At 36.5% G+C, this 24,377-nt stretch overlaps 1 protein-coding gene across 1 annotated transcript; it reads right to left on the bottom strand.

Annotated features, from left to right (window-relative positions):
- Positions 1-643: 643 nt before the first annotated feature.
- Positions 644-23,809, bottom strand: LOC131673475 (baculoviral IAP repeat-containing protein 6). Its single transcript, XM_058951493.1, has 48 exons — positions 23,397-23,809; positions 22,087-22,406; positions 21,651-21,895; positions 20,870-21,209; positions 19,580-20,756; positions 19,090-19,497; positions 18,828-19,008; positions 18,500-18,718; positions 18,004-18,445; positions 17,791-17,938; positions 17,568-17,718; positions 17,275-17,499; positions 16,938-17,192; positions 16,573-16,849; positions 16,335-16,493; positions 15,797-16,126; positions 15,127-15,423; positions 14,687-15,049; positions 14,423-14,614; positions 14,126-14,340; positions 13,802-14,055; positions 12,920-13,101; positions 12,674-12,840; positions 12,461-12,599; positions 12,220-12,379; positions 11,749-12,124; positions 11,532-11,655; positions 11,132-11,451; positions 10,817-11,054; positions 10,436-10,736; positions 10,180-10,355; positions 9,913-10,105; positions 9,608-9,835; positions 9,010-9,531; positions 8,656-8,926; positions 8,019-8,576; positions 7,499-7,931; positions 7,093-7,370; positions 6,623-7,008; positions 6,035-6,253; positions 5,284-5,502; positions 4,920-5,203; positions 4,490-4,820; positions 3,596-4,345; positions 2,967-3,433; positions 2,687-2,875; positions 2,474-2,608; positions 644-2,365 (listed from the first exon to the last, which is right to left on the bottom strand). Exons 1-48 carry the CDS (start codon positions 23,575-23,577, stop codon positions 2,090-2,092), a joined length of 14,301 nt encoding a protein of 4,766 aa, XP_058807476.1. The 5' UTR covers positions 23,578-23,809; the 3' UTR covers positions 644-2,089.
- Between the last annotated feature and the right edge of the window lie 568 nt (positions 23,810-24,377).

Below are 24,377 nucleotides of genomic sequence, written 5' to 3'. Positions count from 1 at the left end.
GCAAACGAAGTTTTCATCGAGTGTATTTCTCCTTCTCTTATGCTGCATCAGCGCATCTCAATTACTCGCTTAACTTGTGTGTGTGTATGAATATTACACATTTTATTATGAATATTGTATGTTAAGTTATGAAAAAAATTTAACGGATGAGTAATTTGACTATGATTAAAAAACCTTTAGTTATTCAGTATGATTTACACATAATAAATTTTTGCCCAAGCTCATCGACGAACTAAATTTTGCAGTTGTCGTGGTTTCCAAGGCATACATGGGCGAAAATGAGGTAAATTATAAAATTATAGTTTACGACTCCATGGTCGCGATAATAACTTCGAACTTTACATCTGGTGTCAATTTACATGCGTTACGGACTTGGCAATACGTTCATAGCCTTGGATTGTAATTTACTATTTCATATGAATCAAGTTTATCTTCAAAATCGACTACATAAATTTGGAATAAGATTATTTATATAAATTCTTTCAAACAGAATAATAGGAAATTTTAGATAGTATTTGAATTTTATTAGGCTTCTTGCTGATGAAACTTTGCATAGTTGAAAAACCCTAATGGAATTAAGTACAGTTTATTTTTATAACATGTATGTGAGTGAAAGGGTAAACAAATATAACATATATGCGAGTGGTAATAATTGTTTATTATAAATAACTATCAACATGTTTTTTCCGTTCCATACATTACTTTACAATCATCATGTCATCAGAAAAGCGACTCTCATACCATTCGTCGCATTTAGATTGGGGCTCTATGCATAAGTTATTCGTCGTTTTCTATGTAGGTACTTTTTTTATAGTTTTGAAGACATGCACTCCAGTGAGCATTCTTGCGATACTTCTTTTCTTTTAGAATTATAAACATATATACGTGTGTGCATGGGTACTTATTGGAGAATATTTACATTAACTGATTTATCAGTAGGGTTTGCCACCGCGATCGTTTTGATCACATTATCGCTTTCCATATAAACATAACGCTATCTACATCAAACACTCTCTTTTTCAATTTTACTTTAAGTATCAAAGTCAACATTTTTGTTCAATAAGAAGAAGGATAAATAACAAAGTAAATAATTTACGCATTTAGATACGCAGATAGAAAATAAAAAGTGAAAAAAACTTGTTCTCATAACAGAAACCTCGGATAATTGCCGAGGGCTGTTAGATAAACACACGCATCCAATATTAAAATGTATGTAAATATCTTTCGTTATTTTTTTATTTTTGCTTAAAAAAGCCAATTAAAAGTATATCGAGTTTTATTTTACTCACGCTTGTTCTCCAAAAGATATGATCTTTTTTGAACAGTGTTAATTTTTGTCTTTAGATGTTATATTGTTCTGCTTGTATTTATTAACCGATCAATAGTAATACAAAAGGTGAACTCAATAAAAGAGGGCAATCGATGTGAATGTTTTAATTATACACGACCGTCTGCATTGTCATCAACTTAAAATTTATTGGAATAGTCATAAAGACATTCATATAAGTATTTACGATGCAGACGGTGCATTTGAGAAGTTGAAATCGTATTGTTTATCGATATCATTTTGGGCGACTTAACAAACGAAGAACACCTATAATAAATAGTGAAAGTAACAGTTGCTTCCTCTATTCAATTACACATGGTAGCAGAATGAACGCAGTGCACGTGAAGCATCTTCGGTATGCGCACGCAAGTATAAACAGCTTATCGGCATATTTTTTTCTCTTTTCATTTGCTTCAATATTCTTCTCACTTGACTTTTTGATTGCACTGTGTGCATTCACACTACATTTACCACAATACTCACGCGTAACTTTGTTTCAACAATGCCCTTATACACTGAAACTATCTCACACAAGACGAAGAAAATTGATTAGAGTAACTGTCTTACAAAATGCACACATTACTTTTCACTTTGATCAACTTGCACGCAATAAAAGGGCGGCTCTCAGAATCAGTAAGTCAATGTTGTATCTTGTAACACATTCTCTCATTTGTGGACATGAACGTCGAGCAGCTCCTCTATTCACAATAACACTAATAATAGACTTTTTAAAAATGTCCAACAATGAGAAAGTACTCCACCTCATTCGCATACTTTCGATACCATTTTTTCCATTTCGACGTCGGTGTCAATATCGTGGTGTACGTGGTTACTTGTCTCCGCGCTATTACTTGCTGAACTGGGATTGGCGAAATTGGTAGTAGTCAGCGACGGAGCGAGTGGTGTGCTCGGTGTACCGAGCGTACCAGATGTTATGTCTAGTGGTGTGCTAGGTGAACGTAAGGGCTCGGCAAGGTCCTCCAGACCTTCGGGTGTCGGTAATTTGCTCAATTCTTCTCTTAGTAGTTTATAGTGTCTCTAAAGTACAATTGTTAATTATCACAATAATGATCATAACAAATATCCACAAAATTTAAAGACTAAAATATTGTATTTTATATTGCAATTATTAAAAATTTTATGTACCCTCAAAGCTAGAGCGCTTAATGATATAGTCCTGGCAGAGCGTCTGTCTGCTCCATGCATTTCCATGTCTCTTATCCAACCTTCTATTTGTGCACAAATCTCGTGTCTTTTGAGCCAGAAATGCGTATGAATAACCTACAGTGGATTATTCGATTAGTATAACATTTCTAACTGTGGTGTAGTTATATAAAAATGTAATTAAACGTTGCTTACATCTTTGAAGCATGGACATGGATTTTTAATCTGATCAAGCATTGCCCATTTAACTGTAGCTTGACAAACATTTGCGTTGTACTCTTGACTCGATTGAGCTCCACTAGATGTGCCACGTGAACGTTCATAGCCTGGTTCGTTGAAATAAGGTTCTGATACTAAAATCAGTGACTGAATCGACACTAATACCTATCAAAAATGAAATGAATAGGTTAAGTTATTTTTTCAATTCGTTATAGAAAATATATTACGTATTTTTTAATAAGAAAATAAAACAAACGTGAATTACCTGAAGGAAACTACTAGTATGAGCATTCCATTTTTCCTCAGGTCTGCCGTGCCAGGTGTTGAGTACGCTAAGGCAGACTTTACCATCGTTGTACAGATTCGGGTTGAAACGAACTGAACGTCTGCCTGTTGTCTCAAGATTGATCATCATCGGACTGTTGGGATAATCCGCCGGGAAATATACGTCGAATTCGAAGCAGCCATTGGCATAAGGCGTTTCAGCAGGTCCAGTTATTAGAACTTTCATAACGTCGAGACGGTCGGTGTCACAACGAACGAAAACACTACTGCTGTATGAAAGAGGCAGCGCTGTCGACAGTGTGACAGCTTCTTGAGCTAGCCTCTTGACGCGTGTCGGATGATTTCGTTCACCGGCTGCACGCATGATCGACTCGAAGTGATATGAGACGGCAAATTTGTAACCACCATCTGGATTTTCTACTATCATTTCATACGTATCTGAAAAATAATTAGATATTCTAGACGAATTCAGCTAAACAAATATTGTTCCTAATCACTGCTAAGTAATATTAAGTACTTTGGTATATGATATCCTATATATTGAATTAAAATACACTATTTTTTTAAAACTAAATATTTGAAAATGAAATATACACTAACCAAATTGAAGATTTTTCATAACTTCAAAATATCGTTGTTCGACGGATCTTAGAGGAATTTCCGGACCAGCAGGACTCGGGCCAGCTACATCTTCATTAGCCTCGATGAGCTTGGCGGTACTATTTTGCACAATTGCTGCGCTCTCTTGAATATCTGGAATCAAGGTGGCCAGACCCTCATCTTGTTCAGTTTCCTCTGGATACTTGGCTGTAGAAGTCGAGGCGGCTGAAGTAACTGTAGCCGAAGCCTTGGACTTGGTATTTTTTGTTTTATTAATTTTGTGCATATAGATGTCTACGCAAACTCTCATGTTTGACAGTAGAGCAACGATGGAAGGGTCTCCCGATTTGCCATTTCCAGGCAGTAACAATGGCGTAAGTTGGTTAGTATTGGCCATTGCACGCAGCAGTTGAAGCACGGCCCGATAGAGCGGTATATGACGAGCCATGTCCAGAACTGAGTCATTGCGAAGGTAGGAAGAAAGCGCTGGCAGCAAACACGAGTGAGCAAGGAGATCGTAGAAGGCTGGAGGCAACTCTTTCTGAGGCTGTTCACCCGCCCCTATATAACTTGCCAGTACTTGCAACAACACCGTTACGTGTTCTTCTTCTGAACGTTGACGCATGAGAGCTTGTTCAACGTTCCACGATTGTTGAGTCGAGCCTGTGCCAAAGCCAGTGCCTTTTGCCCAATACAGGTGAGACTTGTCGTCACTTCGACCGCCCAGTTGTCCAGTTCGTCCATCAGAACCTGTTAATTCAATAAGTGAGTATGTGTCAAACCATCTGTTATTTGAAAAATGTTCGATTCTTTTATGCAAAATTTTATTTAACTCCATGATTTCAGTCAGATATACATTGTCTGACTGTTATTGTTATTAGAAAATAATACTACCTTCGTTATATCCAGTTTGATGAGTAAAGATAGCCAGGCAATTCAACAGAAGCATCACAGCACCAACATCGATCGAAGTACGGCGGAGTAGGAGACCGTCATCGGTAGTTGGTGGTGTGTCGTCTAAGAGTTGTTTCAATACTTGAAACGGCAAGGTAGGTAACGTAGAAGCTAAAGGCGAGCAAAGTATATCGCCACCTTCACCATCGTCAGTCACTCCCAAAGCTAGCCTAAGTAAACATTGAGCTCGTTTCCTATCTTTTAATAGAACTTCAGAATAGCCAGGCAAACGAAGAAATAGGCCAAACGCTGCTAGTGAATGTGGTGGAACCTGTAAAAATTGTATATTACACCTTTTTTTCTGAATACTTGATTTTATATGTTGTAATATAAAAATTAGTCTACACAATTTTCATAATTCATGAAATACCTGTGGTGATTGAGGGATAGTTCTTGATGGTCCATTACTATTTCCTTCACCCACATCTTCGTAAGCATTATCATTATGCTCAATTTTGACCCAATCAGCATCGGATTGTTCTTGCGAAGGCGACTTTTCAACTAGTGGCACTGGTCTACTGGAATCGGAGTACACCAAAGGTAAATGCTTGGCGAGAACAGCGAGTCCTCCTCTAGAACTAAAAACTTCTAAGGTACTATCAATGCTGGTCCACAGAGTAAGCAAATTTCGATTGCTGGATTTCAATCCGTCATCTATAAACATATTAATTTGTTTTAAAAATGTTTATTATTATAAAAAACAAACAATAATTGTAGATTTAGTTTAACTTTACCTTTAGAATCTTTACTTCTTTGACGTAAATTCAAATATAAACAAGGTTCAGACAATGAAGCACCACTTTCCTCGACTATCGAAAGTAATTGAGCTACCGTCAACTCCGATGGCAAGGGAGTATTAGGTCGTAATGGCAAAATTAAGAAATTTTGATTAGCCATATTTACATTCGCTTGAGAGTTAGTACTGGAAGATTTCGTTGTCGGTATCGAACCATCTGAAAACAATAAATAACACGTTGAAAACAAGATATTTAAACAAATAGTTAGTTTAACGTTTTCTTGAAATTATAAATAAAAATATATAATTCTTCGAAATAAAATAAATTATAAGTAGGTATTAAATTGGGGTTTAATTATAAATTTAATTGTTAAATTGGGGTTTCATTATATTTGCGCTTATAAAAACGATAGATTTTTCATTAGTAACTGTGTTACAATGTAAAATTTAGATTTTTATTATAACTAAAATCTGTCCAAATGTTTTCTGTTATTTAACGAATCATCCTAGATTTGCATGTCTCGTCTTGATATAACAATTATGAACATATTTATCAGAGTTTTTCAAAGAAACTTATTGAAGAAATGAATGATATCGGGCATGATCATTTAAATGATGAATTTATACATGGTAGCTAGTAGTTCAGTATTGCGTTAAAATGAAATATTGCGCGACCAAAAAGTAATTAAAAAACATATATAGTATAATCAAAAAAGAAAGCAGGTGTGAAATTAGTGCCGTCACCGTACCTGGATTGAGACGGGTCTTTCTAATAATAGGACCTCTAGCTTGTGATGATCTATTAGATGCCTCCTTAGCCCGTTTGTCCTTGGCGGGGTTACTTGCGCTGTTGCCTAGTCCAACTTCGATAATGGTACTCATGCTGGGCTCCCAAATTTCGCGATTCTGCGACGGACCTGCTTCGTTTCCTTTATAATTATTCGGGAGCAGCGTTTGCAGCCAACTGCCTGTATTTTACACAGGTAGCAGCGATTTAATCGTCGGAACGATTCGATCAATTCGCATTCTACATGGTAGCTTCACACTACTTTGTTTATTCTCGTTGATATTTAATATAGTCGACAAAATAAGAAGCAATTTTATGCTTAAGGGATAATTATCGCATGCACTGAATTCTAATAATGGATCATTGTTAAGTTCTTTGAATAATAGACATGCAAATCACTAATTACTGAGATACTAATATTTAAAGAAAAGCGACAAGACTTGAAGGCATGATCTCAAATCTTAATTATATCAAAAGAAGCCCCAACTTAAAACAGTTGAACATTTCGTTCTTCTTTTATGAAATAAAGATGTAAACAAAAAATAAGTACCTGAAACTTGTTGCAAGATGTCTCCAACTGTAGACTGCGTCGAAGTATAAAGTAAACGATGGTAATGGCCTAGAGGAAAAGCTGGATGTGGAGGCATTACGGGCAAATTATTGCTTGTAATGGTCGATGGTTTCATGGGTGTCTCCGACGTTAGTGAGATCAAAATTTTTTCGCCTTCTAACAAAAGCTGTAAAATTAACCGCCTAGTAAAACCTGAAATCCCTTGTAAGCCCCTATTTCCTGTAGGCGCTTGTTGCTGTAGAATAACATCTGTTAGCAATTCAGCTAGGAGCTTTTGGTTAGCTGGATGGCACCAGCAACATTTTGAAAGGAATTTAATTGTGGCACTTTCCAATTTTGCAAATGACAAGCTCATTTTCGTACACCTGTGAAAAGAATATCTGAATAATTATAGTTAAATATACTTTCCCGAAGAAAATGTTCAAAACTGCATCAAATTAATATCTCACCTTAAAGATGACGAAGAAGGATTATCAATTGGTCTATTACCGAGTAAAGTGAGAAGAGGCAACCAGAAACCATTGCCTTCAGTGCCTAACCAATCCCTCATTTCGCCTTCAGAACAAATTAAGGATAGGAATTCCAAAACTATTGATATACTCTCAGGATCTGTCATGTTTAATCCTTCCAGTGAATCCCTTTCAACGATATCTTCGCCGGCCTTAACGCTATCTGTTAAACCACTACTGCTGCCTGCGCTTGTACTTGGACCCATTTCGTCAACAGGCTGAAAAACCAGAGAAATATTAACTAATTTATCAAATATTTTTTTATATCGGTTAATACATACGCGTGCGTGCATAATACTATCAATACTAATTTTCAGGCCAAAACTTGTTAACGAATGTAACTTACCAAATTTATGTATGTTCGAGTTTGCTTGTTTGATTGCTCTGATAAAGCAAATTTAGTAATGCTAGCGGTAAGCAGTGTTGGTAAGCCCGACTCAATAAGATGATAAATTCCAGGTGGTGAACGTGATGCTGAAGCTATTGTTAAAAGCTGACCCTCCGTCAGCGGCAGACGCTTAAATTTCGATTGAGTGAGATGCGTGTACCAATCGGTTGTGCTTTTGACATCGTCGGTTTGACCTTCGCTTTCTTTTCTATCGTCTGATATTGAAGCGCTTGACTGATCTCCAGGCATAGTCGCCATGTCTATTTGTATCTTTTGAAACAATGATCGGAAGAAGGTCGGTTGGACGAAGCAGAATGCGCACACCACTGAATCAATTGCCTGCTTCAAAGCCGAGTGAGTTTTCAGTGTCAAAGTCCACTGGTATAATGCACTAAAAAGAATGATTTTGAAAATTATTTCACTTTAGTCATTTCCTAAAAATCGACATATCAATACAAGCAAATATAATAGTAATTACTCAAACAAATCTTCCGTCAGAAGTTCTTTTAAGTCGTAATTGAGATTTTGTATTTTAGCTGCGTTCCAAATTATGGTAGATATACAATGGATGTAAACAGCTGGTGGTGTTGCAGATCTTATGGCACCCAGTAAATTATTGTCAATATTACTAGCAACGGAAGATTTAGCGACTCTATACAACCAATTTAAAACAGCAGACATGCGAGCTCGAGTGTTCAGATCTTGCGCGGTACAAAGTTGTTCTAACAACTCGACAACCATCTGGACTGTCGTAGTTTCTTGGCTCAATGCGGAGTCTTGTAAAAGCGGCATAGTTTTATTATTCAGTAAAAGATTGATAAGGCGGAGTCCAAGTTCGCAAGAATGTAAGCCAAGCTGTAGAAGAACTCTTTCCAAGTTGGGTGTAAAAAGCGATGGAGCCGGAAGAAGCAATAAATTGCAGCACGATTCTACTAAACCTTCGACCGATGCTGCTGAATTTAATACTTCGATGTTTAAATTTACATTTGCTGTACTGATTGCCAGACATTGATGTACCAAACGTAACCATCCCAAACTATAATATTATATATAAAAATTATTCTCTATAATTAGATTAACATTCAATTTGAAATTGTTGCAATTCGTACGATTACCTTGTTTTAGTTAATTGTTCTTCGTCGATAATATCTTGACTTGATTTAGGATCACCAAAGGCAGTAGTGCCGAGCAATCGAATTTGACTCAAACTTATATTTGCGGAATCTCGAGGTTTGTACAGTCTTACAAGAACGGCAGTCGCAACTTCGGGTTGTGATAAAGTTAAACGAATAAATGTGAGACCAGCTGTCGGCATAGGCGGGCAGACGGGAGTCAAGGCAGTGTTTCCTTCGCGTGATACTTCTAATGACACAGCCGATGGGCAAGCTAAATCGTCAAGTGGTAATAATGAATAAAAAATTCTGTCGAAATATTAGACGTAAGATACAAAGTCATAGAAAACTACTCACTTGATAAAGATGTTAAATGTGGTTGCAGTTCTACAGTTTTCAGTAATATTGCACAAGGTAATGTAATTATTAAATCAACCCACGCCTCATCTGGATAAAAATGATAAGACCAGGCGGCTGTTCTAGCTCTTCTGTGAGGTGTGGCACTTTGAATAAGCACATCTGCAGGCTGCGCGGTTGGGTGGATCCAAGACACGGTGCCGAGTGGTGCAAAGTTCAGCAAGCCTTCCTCAAGAGAACTTACCGATTTTTTGCTACTGCTACTGCTAGAGACGACTGGTGCTAGGCTCGATGCATTCGACAAGTGCTGCATAACCAATGCGATCACTCCAGGAGAGTTTGAGCTATTGTAATTATAACTTTTACTGGACTTCACGAGATTTTCACACAATACTTTCACACCACCCATTGACGTGAAAACGGATAAGGATGTTTCGTTGTCGAGAACTCGTAAGATGAACCAAAGCAGAGGTTCTGACAGCTGCATCACAACATGTCGATCGGATATTGCTTGTGTGCATGCTGTGTGTACAAATGAATTTTAAATTATTTTTTTGTTAGTATTTATAGCAAAAATTAAATAATAGGTTGCACTTACATGAAGCAAGGTATTGGTGAACAGGATTGAGTACAAGAGTTGGATTGCTAGCTTTCTTCATCAGTGTACATAATAATTGAAAAGTAGCATCAGGAATCGAAGGAATCGCACTTAATTCAGTTGTAGGATTACTATTAGAACCTTCGCCTATAAGCATAGCTAAAGATGATCCTGAACTGTGACCGAGTGCACCCAATAATCTTATCATTGTGGGTTCGTGCTGTAAAACTGTTAGGAAAAAAACAACATTATTTTTATCCTCAAATATAAAACATGAAAGGGGTATATTTAATTATTAATTATACCAGTATCAGCAACACATGGTACCCTCGGCTTGGACGACTGATATATTCGAGTTGAGGTTTGTTGTTCCGCAACTTTGCTTTCATCAGTTTGCGAGGTATTCATCTTCTCTTGATTGTCATTTTGATTTGAGCTTGATTGTGAAGATTCTCCAAGTTCCATATCAGTTGTACTGTCAGATCTAGTAGGTCTTACCTTCAAGCAAAAATGAATGTTACTTTGACGAAGTTCAAAGTGAAATCAATAGATAACATAATAAATTAACATACATTCGGTAAAGGTGTTTGTACCAGCCTACAAACAAGCTTGATGAGAGCAACGACCAAGGCATCCCAGGAAGCAGGTCGACCTTGCCTTGCATCGCCCCCAAGTACACACGCGTACAACCCGACAAAACCTCCTGTTTGGTTGGTTGAATCAGTTGATCCGCCGCATTGTGCTCCAACTAGAAAATAAATAAAAATTGTAGGTTTATAACTAGTTTACTAAATTATATCGTAGGATATTTACAAAATGACCCATTACCTCCGTTTCCTCTGACGTGGGTAGAAACTAGTTCTCCTACACATTCAGATATGCTCATAGCAGTTCCCAAATCAGTGTTTATGAAATTTAAATTAAGTAAAGAGGTAATCAGTTTGCATTGGGCATCCAGTGGACCACGACGTGCAACCAAGGCTCCGCCAGGTTGCACTAATTGATAAACAACCCACAGCAATAGTTCTTTTAAAGAATTTCCCAAGGCACTGCCAGGTGTTATAACGTCACAACGCATTTCAAGTCTCACGAGAAAATCTTGTAAAGCTTGGCATAATGTTGGTCCAGCCTAATAAACATAATATTATTTTTCATATAAATATTGCGTTTTTTAATTACACTACACGAAGATCGTAAAAAATTCATTACCATTCCAAAATGTTTATTAGCGGTATCTATATTCAATCCATTTCCAGAGAGGAGACGAAGAAGCATAGCACCCATATTTCGTTCTTTTATTATACAACCAGCCATACCTCCCAATAAACCGTCTAATGGAGTGCTACAGCTGGCAGCTTCGACTTGTTCAGTTTGTAAAGGTTGATTGCTCGCAAGTGTCAAACACTGTAAAGCGTAACACCAAGCTCGCAAAGATAGTCCAGGATGCCTGCAATGTAATAGAATTATTTTTAATTTTCTTTGTTTCAAAATATGTAATTAACTACTTGTTTAATTAAATATTACCAAGAAAAAGCAGAGATTAGTCCAGCAATTGCTGTAGAACTAAGAGGAATAACAGGAGTTAGTGACGGATCAAATTGGGTGGTGGTAGATTCCGATGCAGCGTCAAGATTCAATGTTAACCACAGCTGCAAAACCATCTCAAGGTTGATTCCCATATTCTGAATGTACAATTCAGTAAAAATCTTATCGAAACATCTCGTTAACATAAGTAAACTCGACATAGGAGCTTCCGATGTATTCCAAACTTCTTGAACTCTATCAGAATAACTGCTCTGTCTTGATGATGAACTCTGTACATTACGGGAAGAATCTGTTGATGGCTGTATACAAAGTAAAATACGAATATTGTAATTTATTTTAGTAACAATTTATGCGTTATTAGAAAAGTAATGAAACTGACGTTAATTGTTGCGTTTATGCCGAGAGGCAAGTTGTAGGTTCCAAGAGCAGAAAGTCTTCGAAGTGCTATTTCCACGTTGGATTCAACGCCATATTCTAGCCTTGCGTCAATAGCTTGCGAAATGCTGTATATAACCAAAATATTTAATTACATATGTGTTAAATTAATGTTCTATTCAATTTGTCACACACACAATAATAGAATAAAATGTAATTACCCTGAGCTTGTTATGGTAGGATATTTAGAAACAGCACTACCTTTTTTAGGAATCGCCTTACTGCGATCTAGAATATTGTCAAGAAAATCTTCAAATTCACTGTCTTCAGACTCTAATAAAGATGGAAGATTAAATCCACTATTTTTAGAAGAAGAAGCGTTCGTTGGTGCCACGACGATACTATCTTGAGTATCTTCGTCTCCATCAGCAAAGCCTTCATCATTTCCGAAAGCAGTTGAAGAATTACTAGGTCCAGCTACTGCTGCTGTAACATCATCATCAGCTACTTTTGCTTCTTCAGCAGGTAAAGGTTCAAAGGCATCATCAGATGGACTGGGTTCATTTGGCGGAGAGTTTCTAGGATATAATTTTTCACCTGTAAATAAATCAGTATATTTTATGATATTTATCAGAGAATACATAGTTTTTAATATTAAAATTATTAATAATATAAAATTAAAAAACACATACCTTCTAGTAAATCCTGTAATAAACAAGAGACAGCGTGTGATGACCATGCCGTATCAGAATTCCCAGTGGCTAATCTAACTAGTCTAAGAAGTTGATCTTCGCTCATTAATTCACCTAAACTAATAGCAGGACGTGTAGAAACAACTAATCGGGCAACAACCTGCATATGAAAACATACACATTATTTAATAACGAAACTGGAACAGCAATTTTTATTTATTGACTTAACAATATATCCCACCTTGCATGCTAGCAAAAACATGTCAACGTTTGAAACATTATTTAATAACAGAGCTACGAGACCACGTGCCACTGGAAGAACATACTGATGTGACAAGTTATTTGTATAGTCAACATCAGTGTCCATTGAATCCGATTGACTGAAAAACAAGGAAGAATTATAACAAATATTTATATAGTTTAGTATAATAAACTACATTTATTGCAATCCTACCTTGTACTTGGCTGCGATTGAGATCTTCGGTTCAAATGTTGCAGTTCATTTCTTCTAAGGCTGTACAAGTCCTTAGAATACTTTGTAGAATGTTGCTTTAGAGTTTTCTTGTAATAACGTTCTTGGGACTTTAACGCAGCCTCCAATTTTGTAGAGAAAGTAGCAGCCTGGGCAAAAAAGTTAGTATCAACAAATAAATTTAAGGTTTTCTTGTTTCCAAATTTTTAACCATCAGGCAAATGTTACCTGCGAAGCCGAATGAAAAGATTTTTTTGCCTGCTCTAAATCTTGTAGTTGTTGCTTATGATGCATGAGACGTTTCTGTAACTTTTTACGATAGCTACGTGATACTGATGAGCGATTGGAGCTAATAAACTTTCTCTGCATTGCAAGCTCTCCTTGAATGAATTCCCAGCGAGACGAAAACCCTTTGAATACAAAACATTTTTCATAAGCATAATATTGTACTTTCTATAATTAATGACGTCCTCTTGTATGTGAGTTCTTATCCAACTTTACGTGGGGGAAAAGTACTCCACGCGTTTACCTCGTAAGATAATAATTATTAAGAGATTGAAACAAATGAATTTAAGAATATTTCCTATAGTATAGTCTAGTCTTTTCCAAATATCGATATGTACGTTCGCTTATTTCAAGAAAATAAAGAAAATGAAAACCTCAAGAGTTGATAAATGTGTAACTTCGATGGACAAAACTGTTCCAAATCGTCGAAAACGACATTTTTTTCAGTAATACATTTTTTTCTGAACATTTTAAGAATTGTGTATCAATTTTGAGATATTAATATTAATAAGAAAAAATTATAAAAATAATTTAGTGAAACAGCGTAACAACGTAAAGTTTTGTCCATCGAAGTTATGAATTTCTCAACTTTTGGAGTTATAATTTTTTCTCAATAAACGAAAGTACATATCGATCTTTACAAAAATTCTAGGAAACTTGATATTATGAAGAACATACTTAACATTTTTCGCTTTAATTTATTATAATTATTCTCTTACGAGGGAGTAGAATATGTGCAGCGTTTTTTCCAAGCGTAAAGTTTAATGAAAACCTTTACATACACGAAAACGTCCTTCAAAACTATTTATAACTATATGAAAAAACCTTGTTCTTTATTCTTATCGTGACTTTCCTCAGAAGAATTTGAATGCACAGCTGTTGTGTCTAAGCATACAGATAGGAAAAGAAGTACCCAACCAATGAGGGTTGTATCCAATCTGTTTGAGTTTTCATTTTGGCCCATACATAAAGGTGCTAATAACCCTCCAAGCGTACGTACCATAGCATCAATTACCGAAGACTTATTAGCCGAAGCAATTAATGATTTACGACCAAGGAATGTTAACAAAATGAATACCCTACAAATGATTTCACAGTGGAGGATGAATATTAATTAATCTAATTACATTTTATAGCACAGGGACTCACCTGTCTTGTGGAAAAATATGCGTTGAAGATGCAGAATACAAATTTATCAATGCATTTGCAAGGAAGTTTCCCCACCATGGTTGATGTCCAGCCATTTTGGCTAATAGAGCAACTGTATAAAGTTGCATGTGTGGAGCTGGTGTCATCACACAAATTGAGTTGAATAATTTTTCACACACTACTGGTGTAAAAGAATCGTACAATGTTACGGGTACCTTCAAATAACAATTAAACATTTTCATTTTTGTAACAATAGATAATACAACATGTTTATTCTTGGACAATAAAAACTCTTACAGTAGGAACAGGACCGATTTCGTATATAGTATAAAGGAGTATATCCAGGAGAGTTTCTCCAAGAATACGCAATTTATCGCTAGATGCATTTACTAATGTTGTTGGTGGATTACTTTCCGAATTTCTCCACGACTCTAACCTTTGCCATACTCCACGAATAATATTCAATTGATGTTGATACATAATACATTCCTATGAAAATATTATAAAGTTAAAATTTACATCCACAAGCTTTTGAAATAATTGAATCATAATAAACCTTACTTGATATGTTGACAAAATTTTCACCGAAGGTTGTTCCTTACTGTCAGTTGAATTTTTGCTATTATTCAAATAATGTTGCATATGTATAACGTTGGGAGTTTCCGTACATAATAATGGATCAAGATAACTTTTCAAACGCTCTGTAGCCAAGGTAAATCTACACTGTACATCCTCAGCAAGAGCAGACAATATGTTACAATGCGATTCAATTGTTGCTTGAAGCCCTGAATCGATTGTGTTTGTTTCAAACGATGAAAGTTCAGAATAATCTTCCCCTGGTAATACAACCATGTGCCCATAAAAAGTTCCCAGAGGGATTTTGCAACGAGTTGTAGACATACCATATCGACCAATAGTCGTAATCTAAATTGATCAATTTTTAAGTTATATTATTTAGAAATATTATGACAGAACAACTGTTTTTATAAGCAATTATTAACCTTTAAGTATCTACAAACTGGAGGTGGCTGCAAATCATTAACAACCAATGGCTTATTACCAATGTCTCCAGCGACTACTAATCGTATGCCATCACTTTCCTCACTTTTTGTCCAAATGTCAATTGATAGAGAAACTAAATCGCTGCAAGCAGGTATCATCAAATCGGTGAGAAGCACAGGCGCTCCAAAGTCTAAAATAACAAATCTCCTTGCTCCCGAGTGCATTCTCTCTACAACTAGGGCCTGCTGTGGAGGCCAACAAAGTAACCTTCCCCATGGAAAAGCAACGTCATCTTTCTAAAAAGTAATATCTTTTTTTAATTCCAAAGAATTCGAGTAATCACCAATTTAAAATAATTTTTATCAAGAATTCATTTCTAAAAAGACATTATTTAGAGAAAAAGTATAACTATTTGGTAAATGAGTTGTAAGGTAATAACAATTATAGGATCATAATTATTTAAATTAAGATATTCTAGATCTACATTTTATTAGCAGAATTGAATTAAAAAATATGACAACATATTTTTTATGTGAGTGTAATGTTCATGAGTGGTTTTAAAAGTGAGCTAATAAGACATGATAATTCAAGCATAGTTACATAAAAAAAACTACTTAAATGAATGTAATTTATAAAATATTGGAACAAAAAATGATCAACAAAATGCACCTTTTTTGGTCCAATATCCTCCATTTTGCTAGACGAAGAAGAAGTTCCGACATTAGTTATGGATGAGGACGAAGATTTTTCTTTCGGGACTGTAGTCAATGACGGAGGCTTATCACTATACACGCTCCAAATATGTGTAGTGTTACATTGCATGTTACCACCCTCATCACTATCCGATTGATCATCAGGAGTGTAAAAGTCTTGGCTTTTTTTTGTCAGTGATTGGTAGTTTGCTTTTTGCGCATTTTTTGTGCACTGGCTTAGCAGATCGGTTAATTTGCATGTTAGTTTTGCTTGTAGATCTGGTCCTAGGGATCCAGCCTCAAAGTTCTACAATAATATAAAGATTTGCTCTAAACGTTTATATCAACTTTATTTACATTTATAATCTATTTTTAACGAATTTTTCACTTTATTTCAATTCACGTACTATTATTGTTGTTGCTAAATTTATATTTCTCCAAAAATTAGAATATCTTATTTTCAAGATTTCTTCACTTTAACAGAAACAATATTTAATATTCATCAGATTACTTACGTATGCGTGATGTATGATTTTGGCATCAAACGTTGCATTTGTTGTAGGCACTGCTGGTTCATACAACACAGCGGCAGATACAGAATTGACGTTAGGATCAATTTTTTCCATCTTCGTGCCATCAGAAGCAGCGTGACAAGTAAAATGCAATGGTTCAACCTTGAAAAAGAAAATACACAAAGTTTATACATTTTAATACTTTTACAATAATTTTTAATTAAAAAATTACTTTTTATACCTCAAGAAGTCCTTTCATACTGTGGTTTGCACAAAGCGCTTTTAATTTACTTGGCACAATAAGATCACCAGTTGAATGTGAAGGCAATGACAGAAGATCACGCAAGTCAATGGCATCTTGAGTGTACGACATATTTGTAGCAGCTACAGACGTGCTGGGTTGTTCATTCGTTACAATAGAATAAGTATTAGTTACAGGTACTGAAGTGGATTTGGCCGAGATAGGTGGATCCATATCAAATAATTCAGTTTCAAATGGTGAGTTATAGAGTCCAAACCTAAAAACGTTGAATTAAAAAAAATATTACAGCATTAAAAAAATTGTAAATTCAAAACAAATACCACATTATAAGACTATGAACTTACCTCGTTGCAAGTAATAAATGATAAGGATTAACACGTTTTGACATTTCAGTGGAGATTTCTTGAATAAGCTTAATACATTGTTGAGCCACATTGTGGTTTCTATCTAGAGGTAACAATCTTGTTACAAGTATAGCAAGCCATCTTAACGAACCAGCCCATTGAACACTAACTATGTATGGTAATATAGAAACTAAAACTGATAAAACAGCTTCTTCAAAAGCATGAGGCGATGGATCCTCTAAATTGTGAAGACCCCTAAAACCATTGCATGAAATACGATTATTATTTAAAAACAAACAAATAACAAATCTTTATGAAATAACCGAGAATAACGCACTCTATACAAAGTACGATGAGTTTAACACATTTGTGCGCTATACTTCGTCCAGCGTGGAGCAAACAAGTACGTAACAGACTAGGTAGTCTTTCTTGTACACAATGAACAGTTTCCAACTGTATTGCTTTTGATTTCGTACTGTTTAAACCAGTACGTAATCTTGTTAATCTTATTGCAGCAACCCATATTAAAATATCCAAAGCTAGTGACTGAATAACTGGTGACCTGTGATAAGATTAACGATAAAACTACATCACAACAAAAAGCGATTTTTAATGAAATTCTGAACTTACTTATTAGACGTTTCTAAACAAGCTACGCTTAATAAATTCTCAAGAAAAGCTTTGGACTCCAACATCGCACATCTCTGTAATTTCTCATTTGAAATATTTGTAGGATGAACTGATCTCACTGTAATTGATACTTCATGAATCCAATCACAACCTGTGCAACATAAAAAATACGTTGTTATATTTACTAATAAAATAGATCTTCTGAATAAAAGAAAATATATACCATTATAACTATCTAATTTTTTAGTTGCATTTGTAGCAAATCTTTCTACTGTAGCACCAGGAGGAAGTGGACCAGTTTCGTCAATCCTTAATTTCTTGGATGTTGGCGGTTTGGATTCTAATAAAGTATATCTTGATTTTGATAACGCCTATGAACAAACAGTTATTATATTTAATAGAATATACATTTAATCAAGGTAGATTAAAATTTTACCCCTTCTTTTGTAGGATCAATCAAAGCCTTTATATGAACCAAAAGTGTCTTAGCTTTCGTGCGAAATAACTTAGGGCTAGTCAAAGTTACACAGCCAGAATGATCAGATAAATCCATGCAGCGCTGCAAATTTATAGGACCACAAAGAATTTCTGTATTATGATGTCTCTGGTACTCTTCAGTAATGACAGGATTATCAGCTTTTTGTTCGCGTCCAATTCTGAAGTCTATTTTTTCATCCACAGCAATTAAATAGGGTTTGTTCCCGATTCCAGTCATAATTTGTTTCAGAAGAGTAACTTGTATCATTGGAAGCTCAAGACATGGGAAATGCAAACTGAATCTAACATCAACATGGCCAACGTTGCCTGCAGCACTTCTCGGTAATGTAAGCTCAAAAATGTGCTCGTCCCAGGTACCCCTACGCAAATTATAGTACTGGCTGTGAACAGGATTTTTTTTCGAAACATTCAATACTTTTAAGTAATTTACTTACGTATCATTTTGCAAGCGCCAAGTACGTGTATGGTGCTGATCTTCTGACTGATGCAGATGTTGCGGATAACGACGTTGGCGTTGAGCTTGCATCATTTCACTCCAACAAGGTGGTACCGTAGCTTTATATGCTGGTGAGTGTCGATCAAATCTAGTTAAATCGTATAGCGATCGTAAATCTTGGTATGTTAAATTTTGTCTATGTGCCAAAATTTGTTCTCTGAAAAGTGATATTAACAGTAGGAATAAATACTGTATCAAGACTGAGTATAGAGGTAACGTGTACTTAATTGTACAATACATTTTCAAAATGATTTTATAACACTTACTGGTTGACGGGAGATGAAGTTGATGTACTAGGAGTCGCTAATTCACTCTCGTAACATACGCTGGGATCGGTTATCATTTGTAGATCGTCTACGTCCTTTTCTTCAGCAGTATCATCTTCAGATGTTAGCTTGAAAAAATGAAGAGCCCCATCACTTGTACACGCACACAACCTATCCAAACCTAAATGAACATTGCCAAAAATAGGTATCAACGCCTCTTTCAATAAGCAAAACAATGCCATTATCGAATCCAGTGGTTTACCTGTACAGTAAGCAGCTGAAATGAATTTGTGTCCAATAAGCTTAGCCTCAGTAACAGTCTTGAGGTTGCTTAGGTCTATCAGCCTCACCACTCCATCCCTACAAACTAAGGCCACTTGTCCGCGGAATTCTTGGGTGTCCTGAGCCTCGACATGCATATTGCCATTGAAGAGTCGACCTCTCTCAAAGGTTGGCAACAGCACGCACTCTTCCGGCGCCTGCCACGCTAATAGCTCCCGCTTGAGTATCGGCTCTGGCCTCAGTCTCACCACCTTGTCCGTAAAGTCCAAAGCATACACAAGTAGAATAGGGCACGCACTTATCTCTGACTCGCTTTGTATCTCGCCGTTCATTAATGTCTTAGACTGCACATCGTTATGGTCCCAGTACACGTAGCTCTTTGGAGCGCCTAAAATTGAATAATTAATGGATTAATACCCTAAAGAAAGACTTTATTAAACTACCTAACTAGGAAAAAAGTTGAAACTCACTTTCGTCGTCGACATCCATCTGGTTAGTATTGGAAAAGGACTCGATTGCTGACACATCTGCAACCACTGGACTAAGTGTAACGAATAAATGCTTGCCGTCCTTCGTGGGCAGAATGTTATTGATTCTAAGTGAATTTTTGGCCTCGATGCGTATAGTTTGTATAACGACGGGCTCGGCAACTTTACTAGTTTTGATCGTGTCGAGAGTCTTCCTTAGTTGGGTCATTTTAGATGTCGAGGCGAATTGTTCTGGCACGTACGAGTTTATAGGATTGGAGTTGGTGTCAAACGAGCTCGACGTTGGCAGCGTCGGTAAGGAGCTATTTATGCCATAGAAAATACCGTTCGCCGTCGGAGCAAGGACTCCATGTGGTGAATAGATACTCTCGAAGTGAGGGCCACCACCACCACCACTTCCAACCATCTCCGCATCGACATCCTCATTGATTTCCTCAAGAAGGAACTTGCTAAGTAGGATTTCCTGATAGAGGCTCTCCTGTCTGATGCCGTTGGAGCTAGCACTGGTACCGGTACCCGAGAGCTGTTTTTTGCTTTTGGTGCCATCTTTGGAGCTGTCCTTCTTGGTCGGCTGTGCCTCGGCGGCCTTGTGATGAAAGTCACAGAGCACGAGGTAGTGCGACCTTGTCGGACTATATGCGTCATTTGTAGCCACCTTCATGATATCCAAACTATTGCTGCTGCTACTACTAGCCGCACTGTTGACGCTGTTCATTGCGCGAACTAATGATGACGAGGAGGCTAAGTCTGTGGTCGTTGCCCAGACGTTTTCGAGAGATCGCATCTGAGCAGAAGATGAACTGGCGCTCGAACCGGCGCTGCCGAAACTCGAGCTGACAGACACACCGCACACGAGGGACGGCCTAATTAAAGCATTTGAGTTAACCTCCTGGTTCCCAACGTGTGACATGCCTCGAGCTTCACGCTGAGATTTTGGCCCATCGACTAGCGCCAATGCTGTCACTTGGAGCTTTCTATTGCTATTGTTGCTAGAGCTTGGTGACGGCTTGTAGGCGTCCGTCAAGGCGTCCGTTTCCGTAACGAGGCTCGGTAAATATCCACTTGTCAGTGACGGTGATGTCTTCGAAGCGTAGAATTCAAACGAATCCTTGTTGTTTGGCTCTACGTCACTTGGACTCAAATAAAAGGATACTTCTCTCTGTCATCAAAATTCAACTCTTTTTTAACATCATTCATTACAAAAGCTTTCAAAATTTTTTGATAATATAAAAATAATTCAAAATTAACATATCAATAACATAAATATCGTACTTTAGACTGGCTTTGCACATTCCAAACATTGATGAAACCGCCTTGTGAAGCCGTAGCAACGAGTCCACCAACGTTCGTCGTACCGATCACATTAACAGATTCACCAACAGATTGCGCGGGTGCTGTAGCTAAAGTTACATAGAGTGGCACATTTTGCGTGTATTCGCCTTTGACAAAAGGACAAGCTGGCGAGTGACGTTCGTGCTCTGACCAAGGCTCATCCGTGGGTTCCCAGCAAACGAGACACACGTTGCACGTAAAACACATCGCTCTGTCCTCGCCCGTCGTGTTTGGCTGATGATAAAATCCTGCCTGTGCCATTTGGTCTGGCAGCGCCCACCTTCAAATTAAATTTTAAAAAAATTCAAATCAAATTTTTGTAAATTAAACATATAATAAATTTAGATTTATGGCTTCGTACTATTAGAATAATGTATCGTTATTTACTTTGATCAATGACATAAATAATAAAATTTCATTAGGCTGGTCAATTGATTGTTTTTTTTAATTTAAAATTAAAAATTTTTGTATATGTAAACAATGTATTTGAAAATATAAATCATATCCAAAGTAAATTCAGATTTTTAATCTATAATTTTGAATAAATAATAAACTCAAGGTGTAAAGTTGTAGCTAATTAACTAAGTTAAGAGTTATTCAATTAACATCGCAAGTTTGAAAATAGATTGAACAAGTAATAACTTCTAAAACATTTTAAGAAAGTTCATACAATTCAGATTAGACAATTTTATCAAAATTAAAATTAAATAGGAAAATTCACTTGTAACTCATGTGGGGCCACTTTGAAAAAGTATCACGACGAGCTGCTTCACTATACATAAGAACTTTTCCAGTACTCTCGCTTTCCATAACAAGGCCGGGGAGTAGGCCATTAAGTCTTTCACTAATGGCAGATGCTATAGGTAATGCAGGAATATGTTTATTTTGCTTCTTCAAATCCATTACCAAATTTGAACATACTAATTTTAGAGCTCCATGCGACAATTCTAGACATACTGTATTATACTGGAAGCAAAGATAGTAGTATTAAATAAATACAGTTTTAAAATACAAATTATTTTTAATAATAAAATTACAGAGAAATTTAGAAATAAAAAATTAATTAATATACTGAATACAATGAAAAGTAGAGAACATAACCAAGAAATCACTAACAAAAATTCCTTACATGAGACTAGATTTAATTATATTCATACCTTTTGAGCTTTAATTCCTTTCTTTCTATTTGTTTTGGCTAAAGCAATATTGGTGGACAATTCCTGCAGCACTTCTTGAACATGATCTACTCCCGGAAGCTCGACTGATCGCAAGCAGTGGTGCAACAGTATTGCTTCTGTGAGCAGCATCTCTAATTTAACTATATCTTCACTCCTGTATACTGGCAATTGTAAAATAGAATCCAACAAAAGGACACCATTGTAATCACTTCTGATCCCAAGGCCCCTGCCATCTGTATACAAGATTTTGTCTACCCCTTCACCTAAATAAACACCTTGTAATTTTCCATCTGCTTTACCTGCAAATGAAAAAAATTCATTAAAAATGATTTATCTAATCTATCTACTGAAAACTTTATTACAAATAATTAATCTAAATATTAATCACTCAAGTAGATTAACTTTTATTTGAAATATCTAACTATTACATCATTTTAATATAATAAAGTTTTAACATTTTAATGGAAAATGGTGTCAATGAGTTAAAATTATACTTTTCCTACAGAATGCATCACTAGGTAATTTGTACTAATTTAATGCATGAATCATAAAATTTTACTAATTGTAAGCTATTATAATTTTTTAAACATTAGTTAGCAGTTTATATCACCTACTATGACATCGTTGATTAAAATAAATTAGTTTTCATAAAACTTTGTTATATAACAAAAAGTCAAAATAATATTAATATTAATAGCAATTATAGAGCAATTTAATCAAACGTTAACACTCGATTTGCTTATCATCACAGTAAAGGCCTACTAATGTAACTGTAAATTTATCTAAAGGTGTCATAGAAACAAAGAACTGCAATAGACGTCATTTAAAAACGTTTACATCGACTCACTACAGCATTTAAAATGATTGTCGGTAATGGAAATGAAAGTAGACAATGAATACACAATCTGGAACTGATATCAAAGTAAAAACAAACGAACATCGTGTATCAGTTATGCGAAGCAGTTGTGCCTAAAAAACGGCAACGACAACTGCCAAACTTTAATATGATAAGCCCACAGCGTACGACTAGAAACGAAACTATGATAAAGCAATGGTCATCGACATTTAAATGTGGCGAAATGAAAACATTAAGTCGTCAAAAAACAAGTGTATACGCGCGAGGAGAAGTGCGCGAGGCCATCACAAGAGAAATTAAAAGAGACAATAATGACAACAAACTCTCAAGACAATTGTTTGTCAGGATAAAGCGTAATAAATAGTAGATAGAAACAAGAAACGTAACCATGACCGAGACAACTGGGAAGACAAAGACAGAAAACAAAACTCACCGGAGAGGGTACATCTCTGGAGAATCTCGCCGCAGTTGACATCGAGGACGTAGATTTGGGCTGGGTTGGCAGTGGTGACGAGGAGGACATTGAGGTTGGGGTGATAGACGATCTGGCTGACCTCGACGCCGACGTTCAGGAAGCCGTCTTCCTTGAGCAGCCAGGGATCGTCATCGGCCATCTTAGGCGGCTCGTCGTCGCCAGCGCTGCTGCCTCGTCGTCTGGCGATTCGAAGATTGTGATATCTGCTGTCCAAGTCTCAAATCGAGTTGTGGAATCCCAAAAAGTTCAACGCGTTCTCTCACCCTTACTTATCTCTCTCTCTCTCTCCGCGCTCTCTCATATGCCTTAACTCGCGCGGCTCTCTCCGTGTGTGTGTATACGTGTGTGTGTGTGTCTCTCTCTCTCTCTCTCTCTCTCTCTCTCTCTCTCTCTCTCTCTCTCTCTCTCGATCGCCTCACCTCTTCTCTGGTTGCTCTCTTACGGATATCTATACCTATATCACAGCATGAGGAACATGGCGTAGTTCGTAGTGCACGCCATTTTTAAGAGCGGAGAACGTCACATCGATGAGAGTCGACTATATTCCTCGAGGTGCACACACGCAAACATCATCTGCGAGGAATTTATCACTAGCGCGCAACTCTTTATTTTTATGTCTATTTTACTTTCTTTGTCTCTGGGCAGCAATGCCGCGCTGCCAATAATTCCAACTAGCTGACGATCAACCAGCTGGACCCCGCACATACACGTCTGCACTTCCACATACATACGAACGCATACACTTGACTCCAACGATTGCGCACGTGTATGCGAGAAAATAGGAGAAATAAGTGGCGGTTTTAGGTTTTAACCCTTTCATTCTCTTCCTCCCCTTTTCCTGCTACCTTCACCTGTAACCTTCATTCACTAATTCTTACAATTTGAATTTTATTCATGCATATGAGATTTTTCTCGTAGTTTTCTTTTTTATATGTAATC

Source organism: Phymastichus coffea, unplaced genomic scaffold (genome assembly GCF_024137745.1).
Source record: "Phymastichus coffea isolate CEN01 unplaced genomic scaffold, Cenicafe_Pcof_1.1 PCOF00179, whole genome shotgun sequence".
NCBI lineage: Eukaryota > Metazoa > Arthropoda > Insecta > Hymenoptera > Eulophidae > Phymastichus > Phymastichus coffea.
The sequence above is the reverse complement of the archived record's forward strand: the minus strand, read 5'-3'. Positions and strand labels throughout refer to the sequence as shown.

Excerpts from the sequence above, each read along its gene's own strand:
- LOC131673475 (XM_058951493.1), bottom strand. The coding sequence starts at position 23,577 with ATGGCCGATGACGATCCCTGGCTGCTCAAGGAAGACGGCTTCCTGAAC. Across the intron at positions 22,407-23,396 it reads CCAGAGATGTACCCTCTCCG|GTAAAGCAGATGGAAAATTA; the intron begins GTGAGTTTTGTT and ends TTTCATTTGCAG. Across the intron at positions 11,055-11,131 it reads CTAATCTCTGCTTTTTCTTG|GCATCCTGGACTATCTTTGC; the intron begins GTAATATTTAAT and ends ATTACATTGCAG.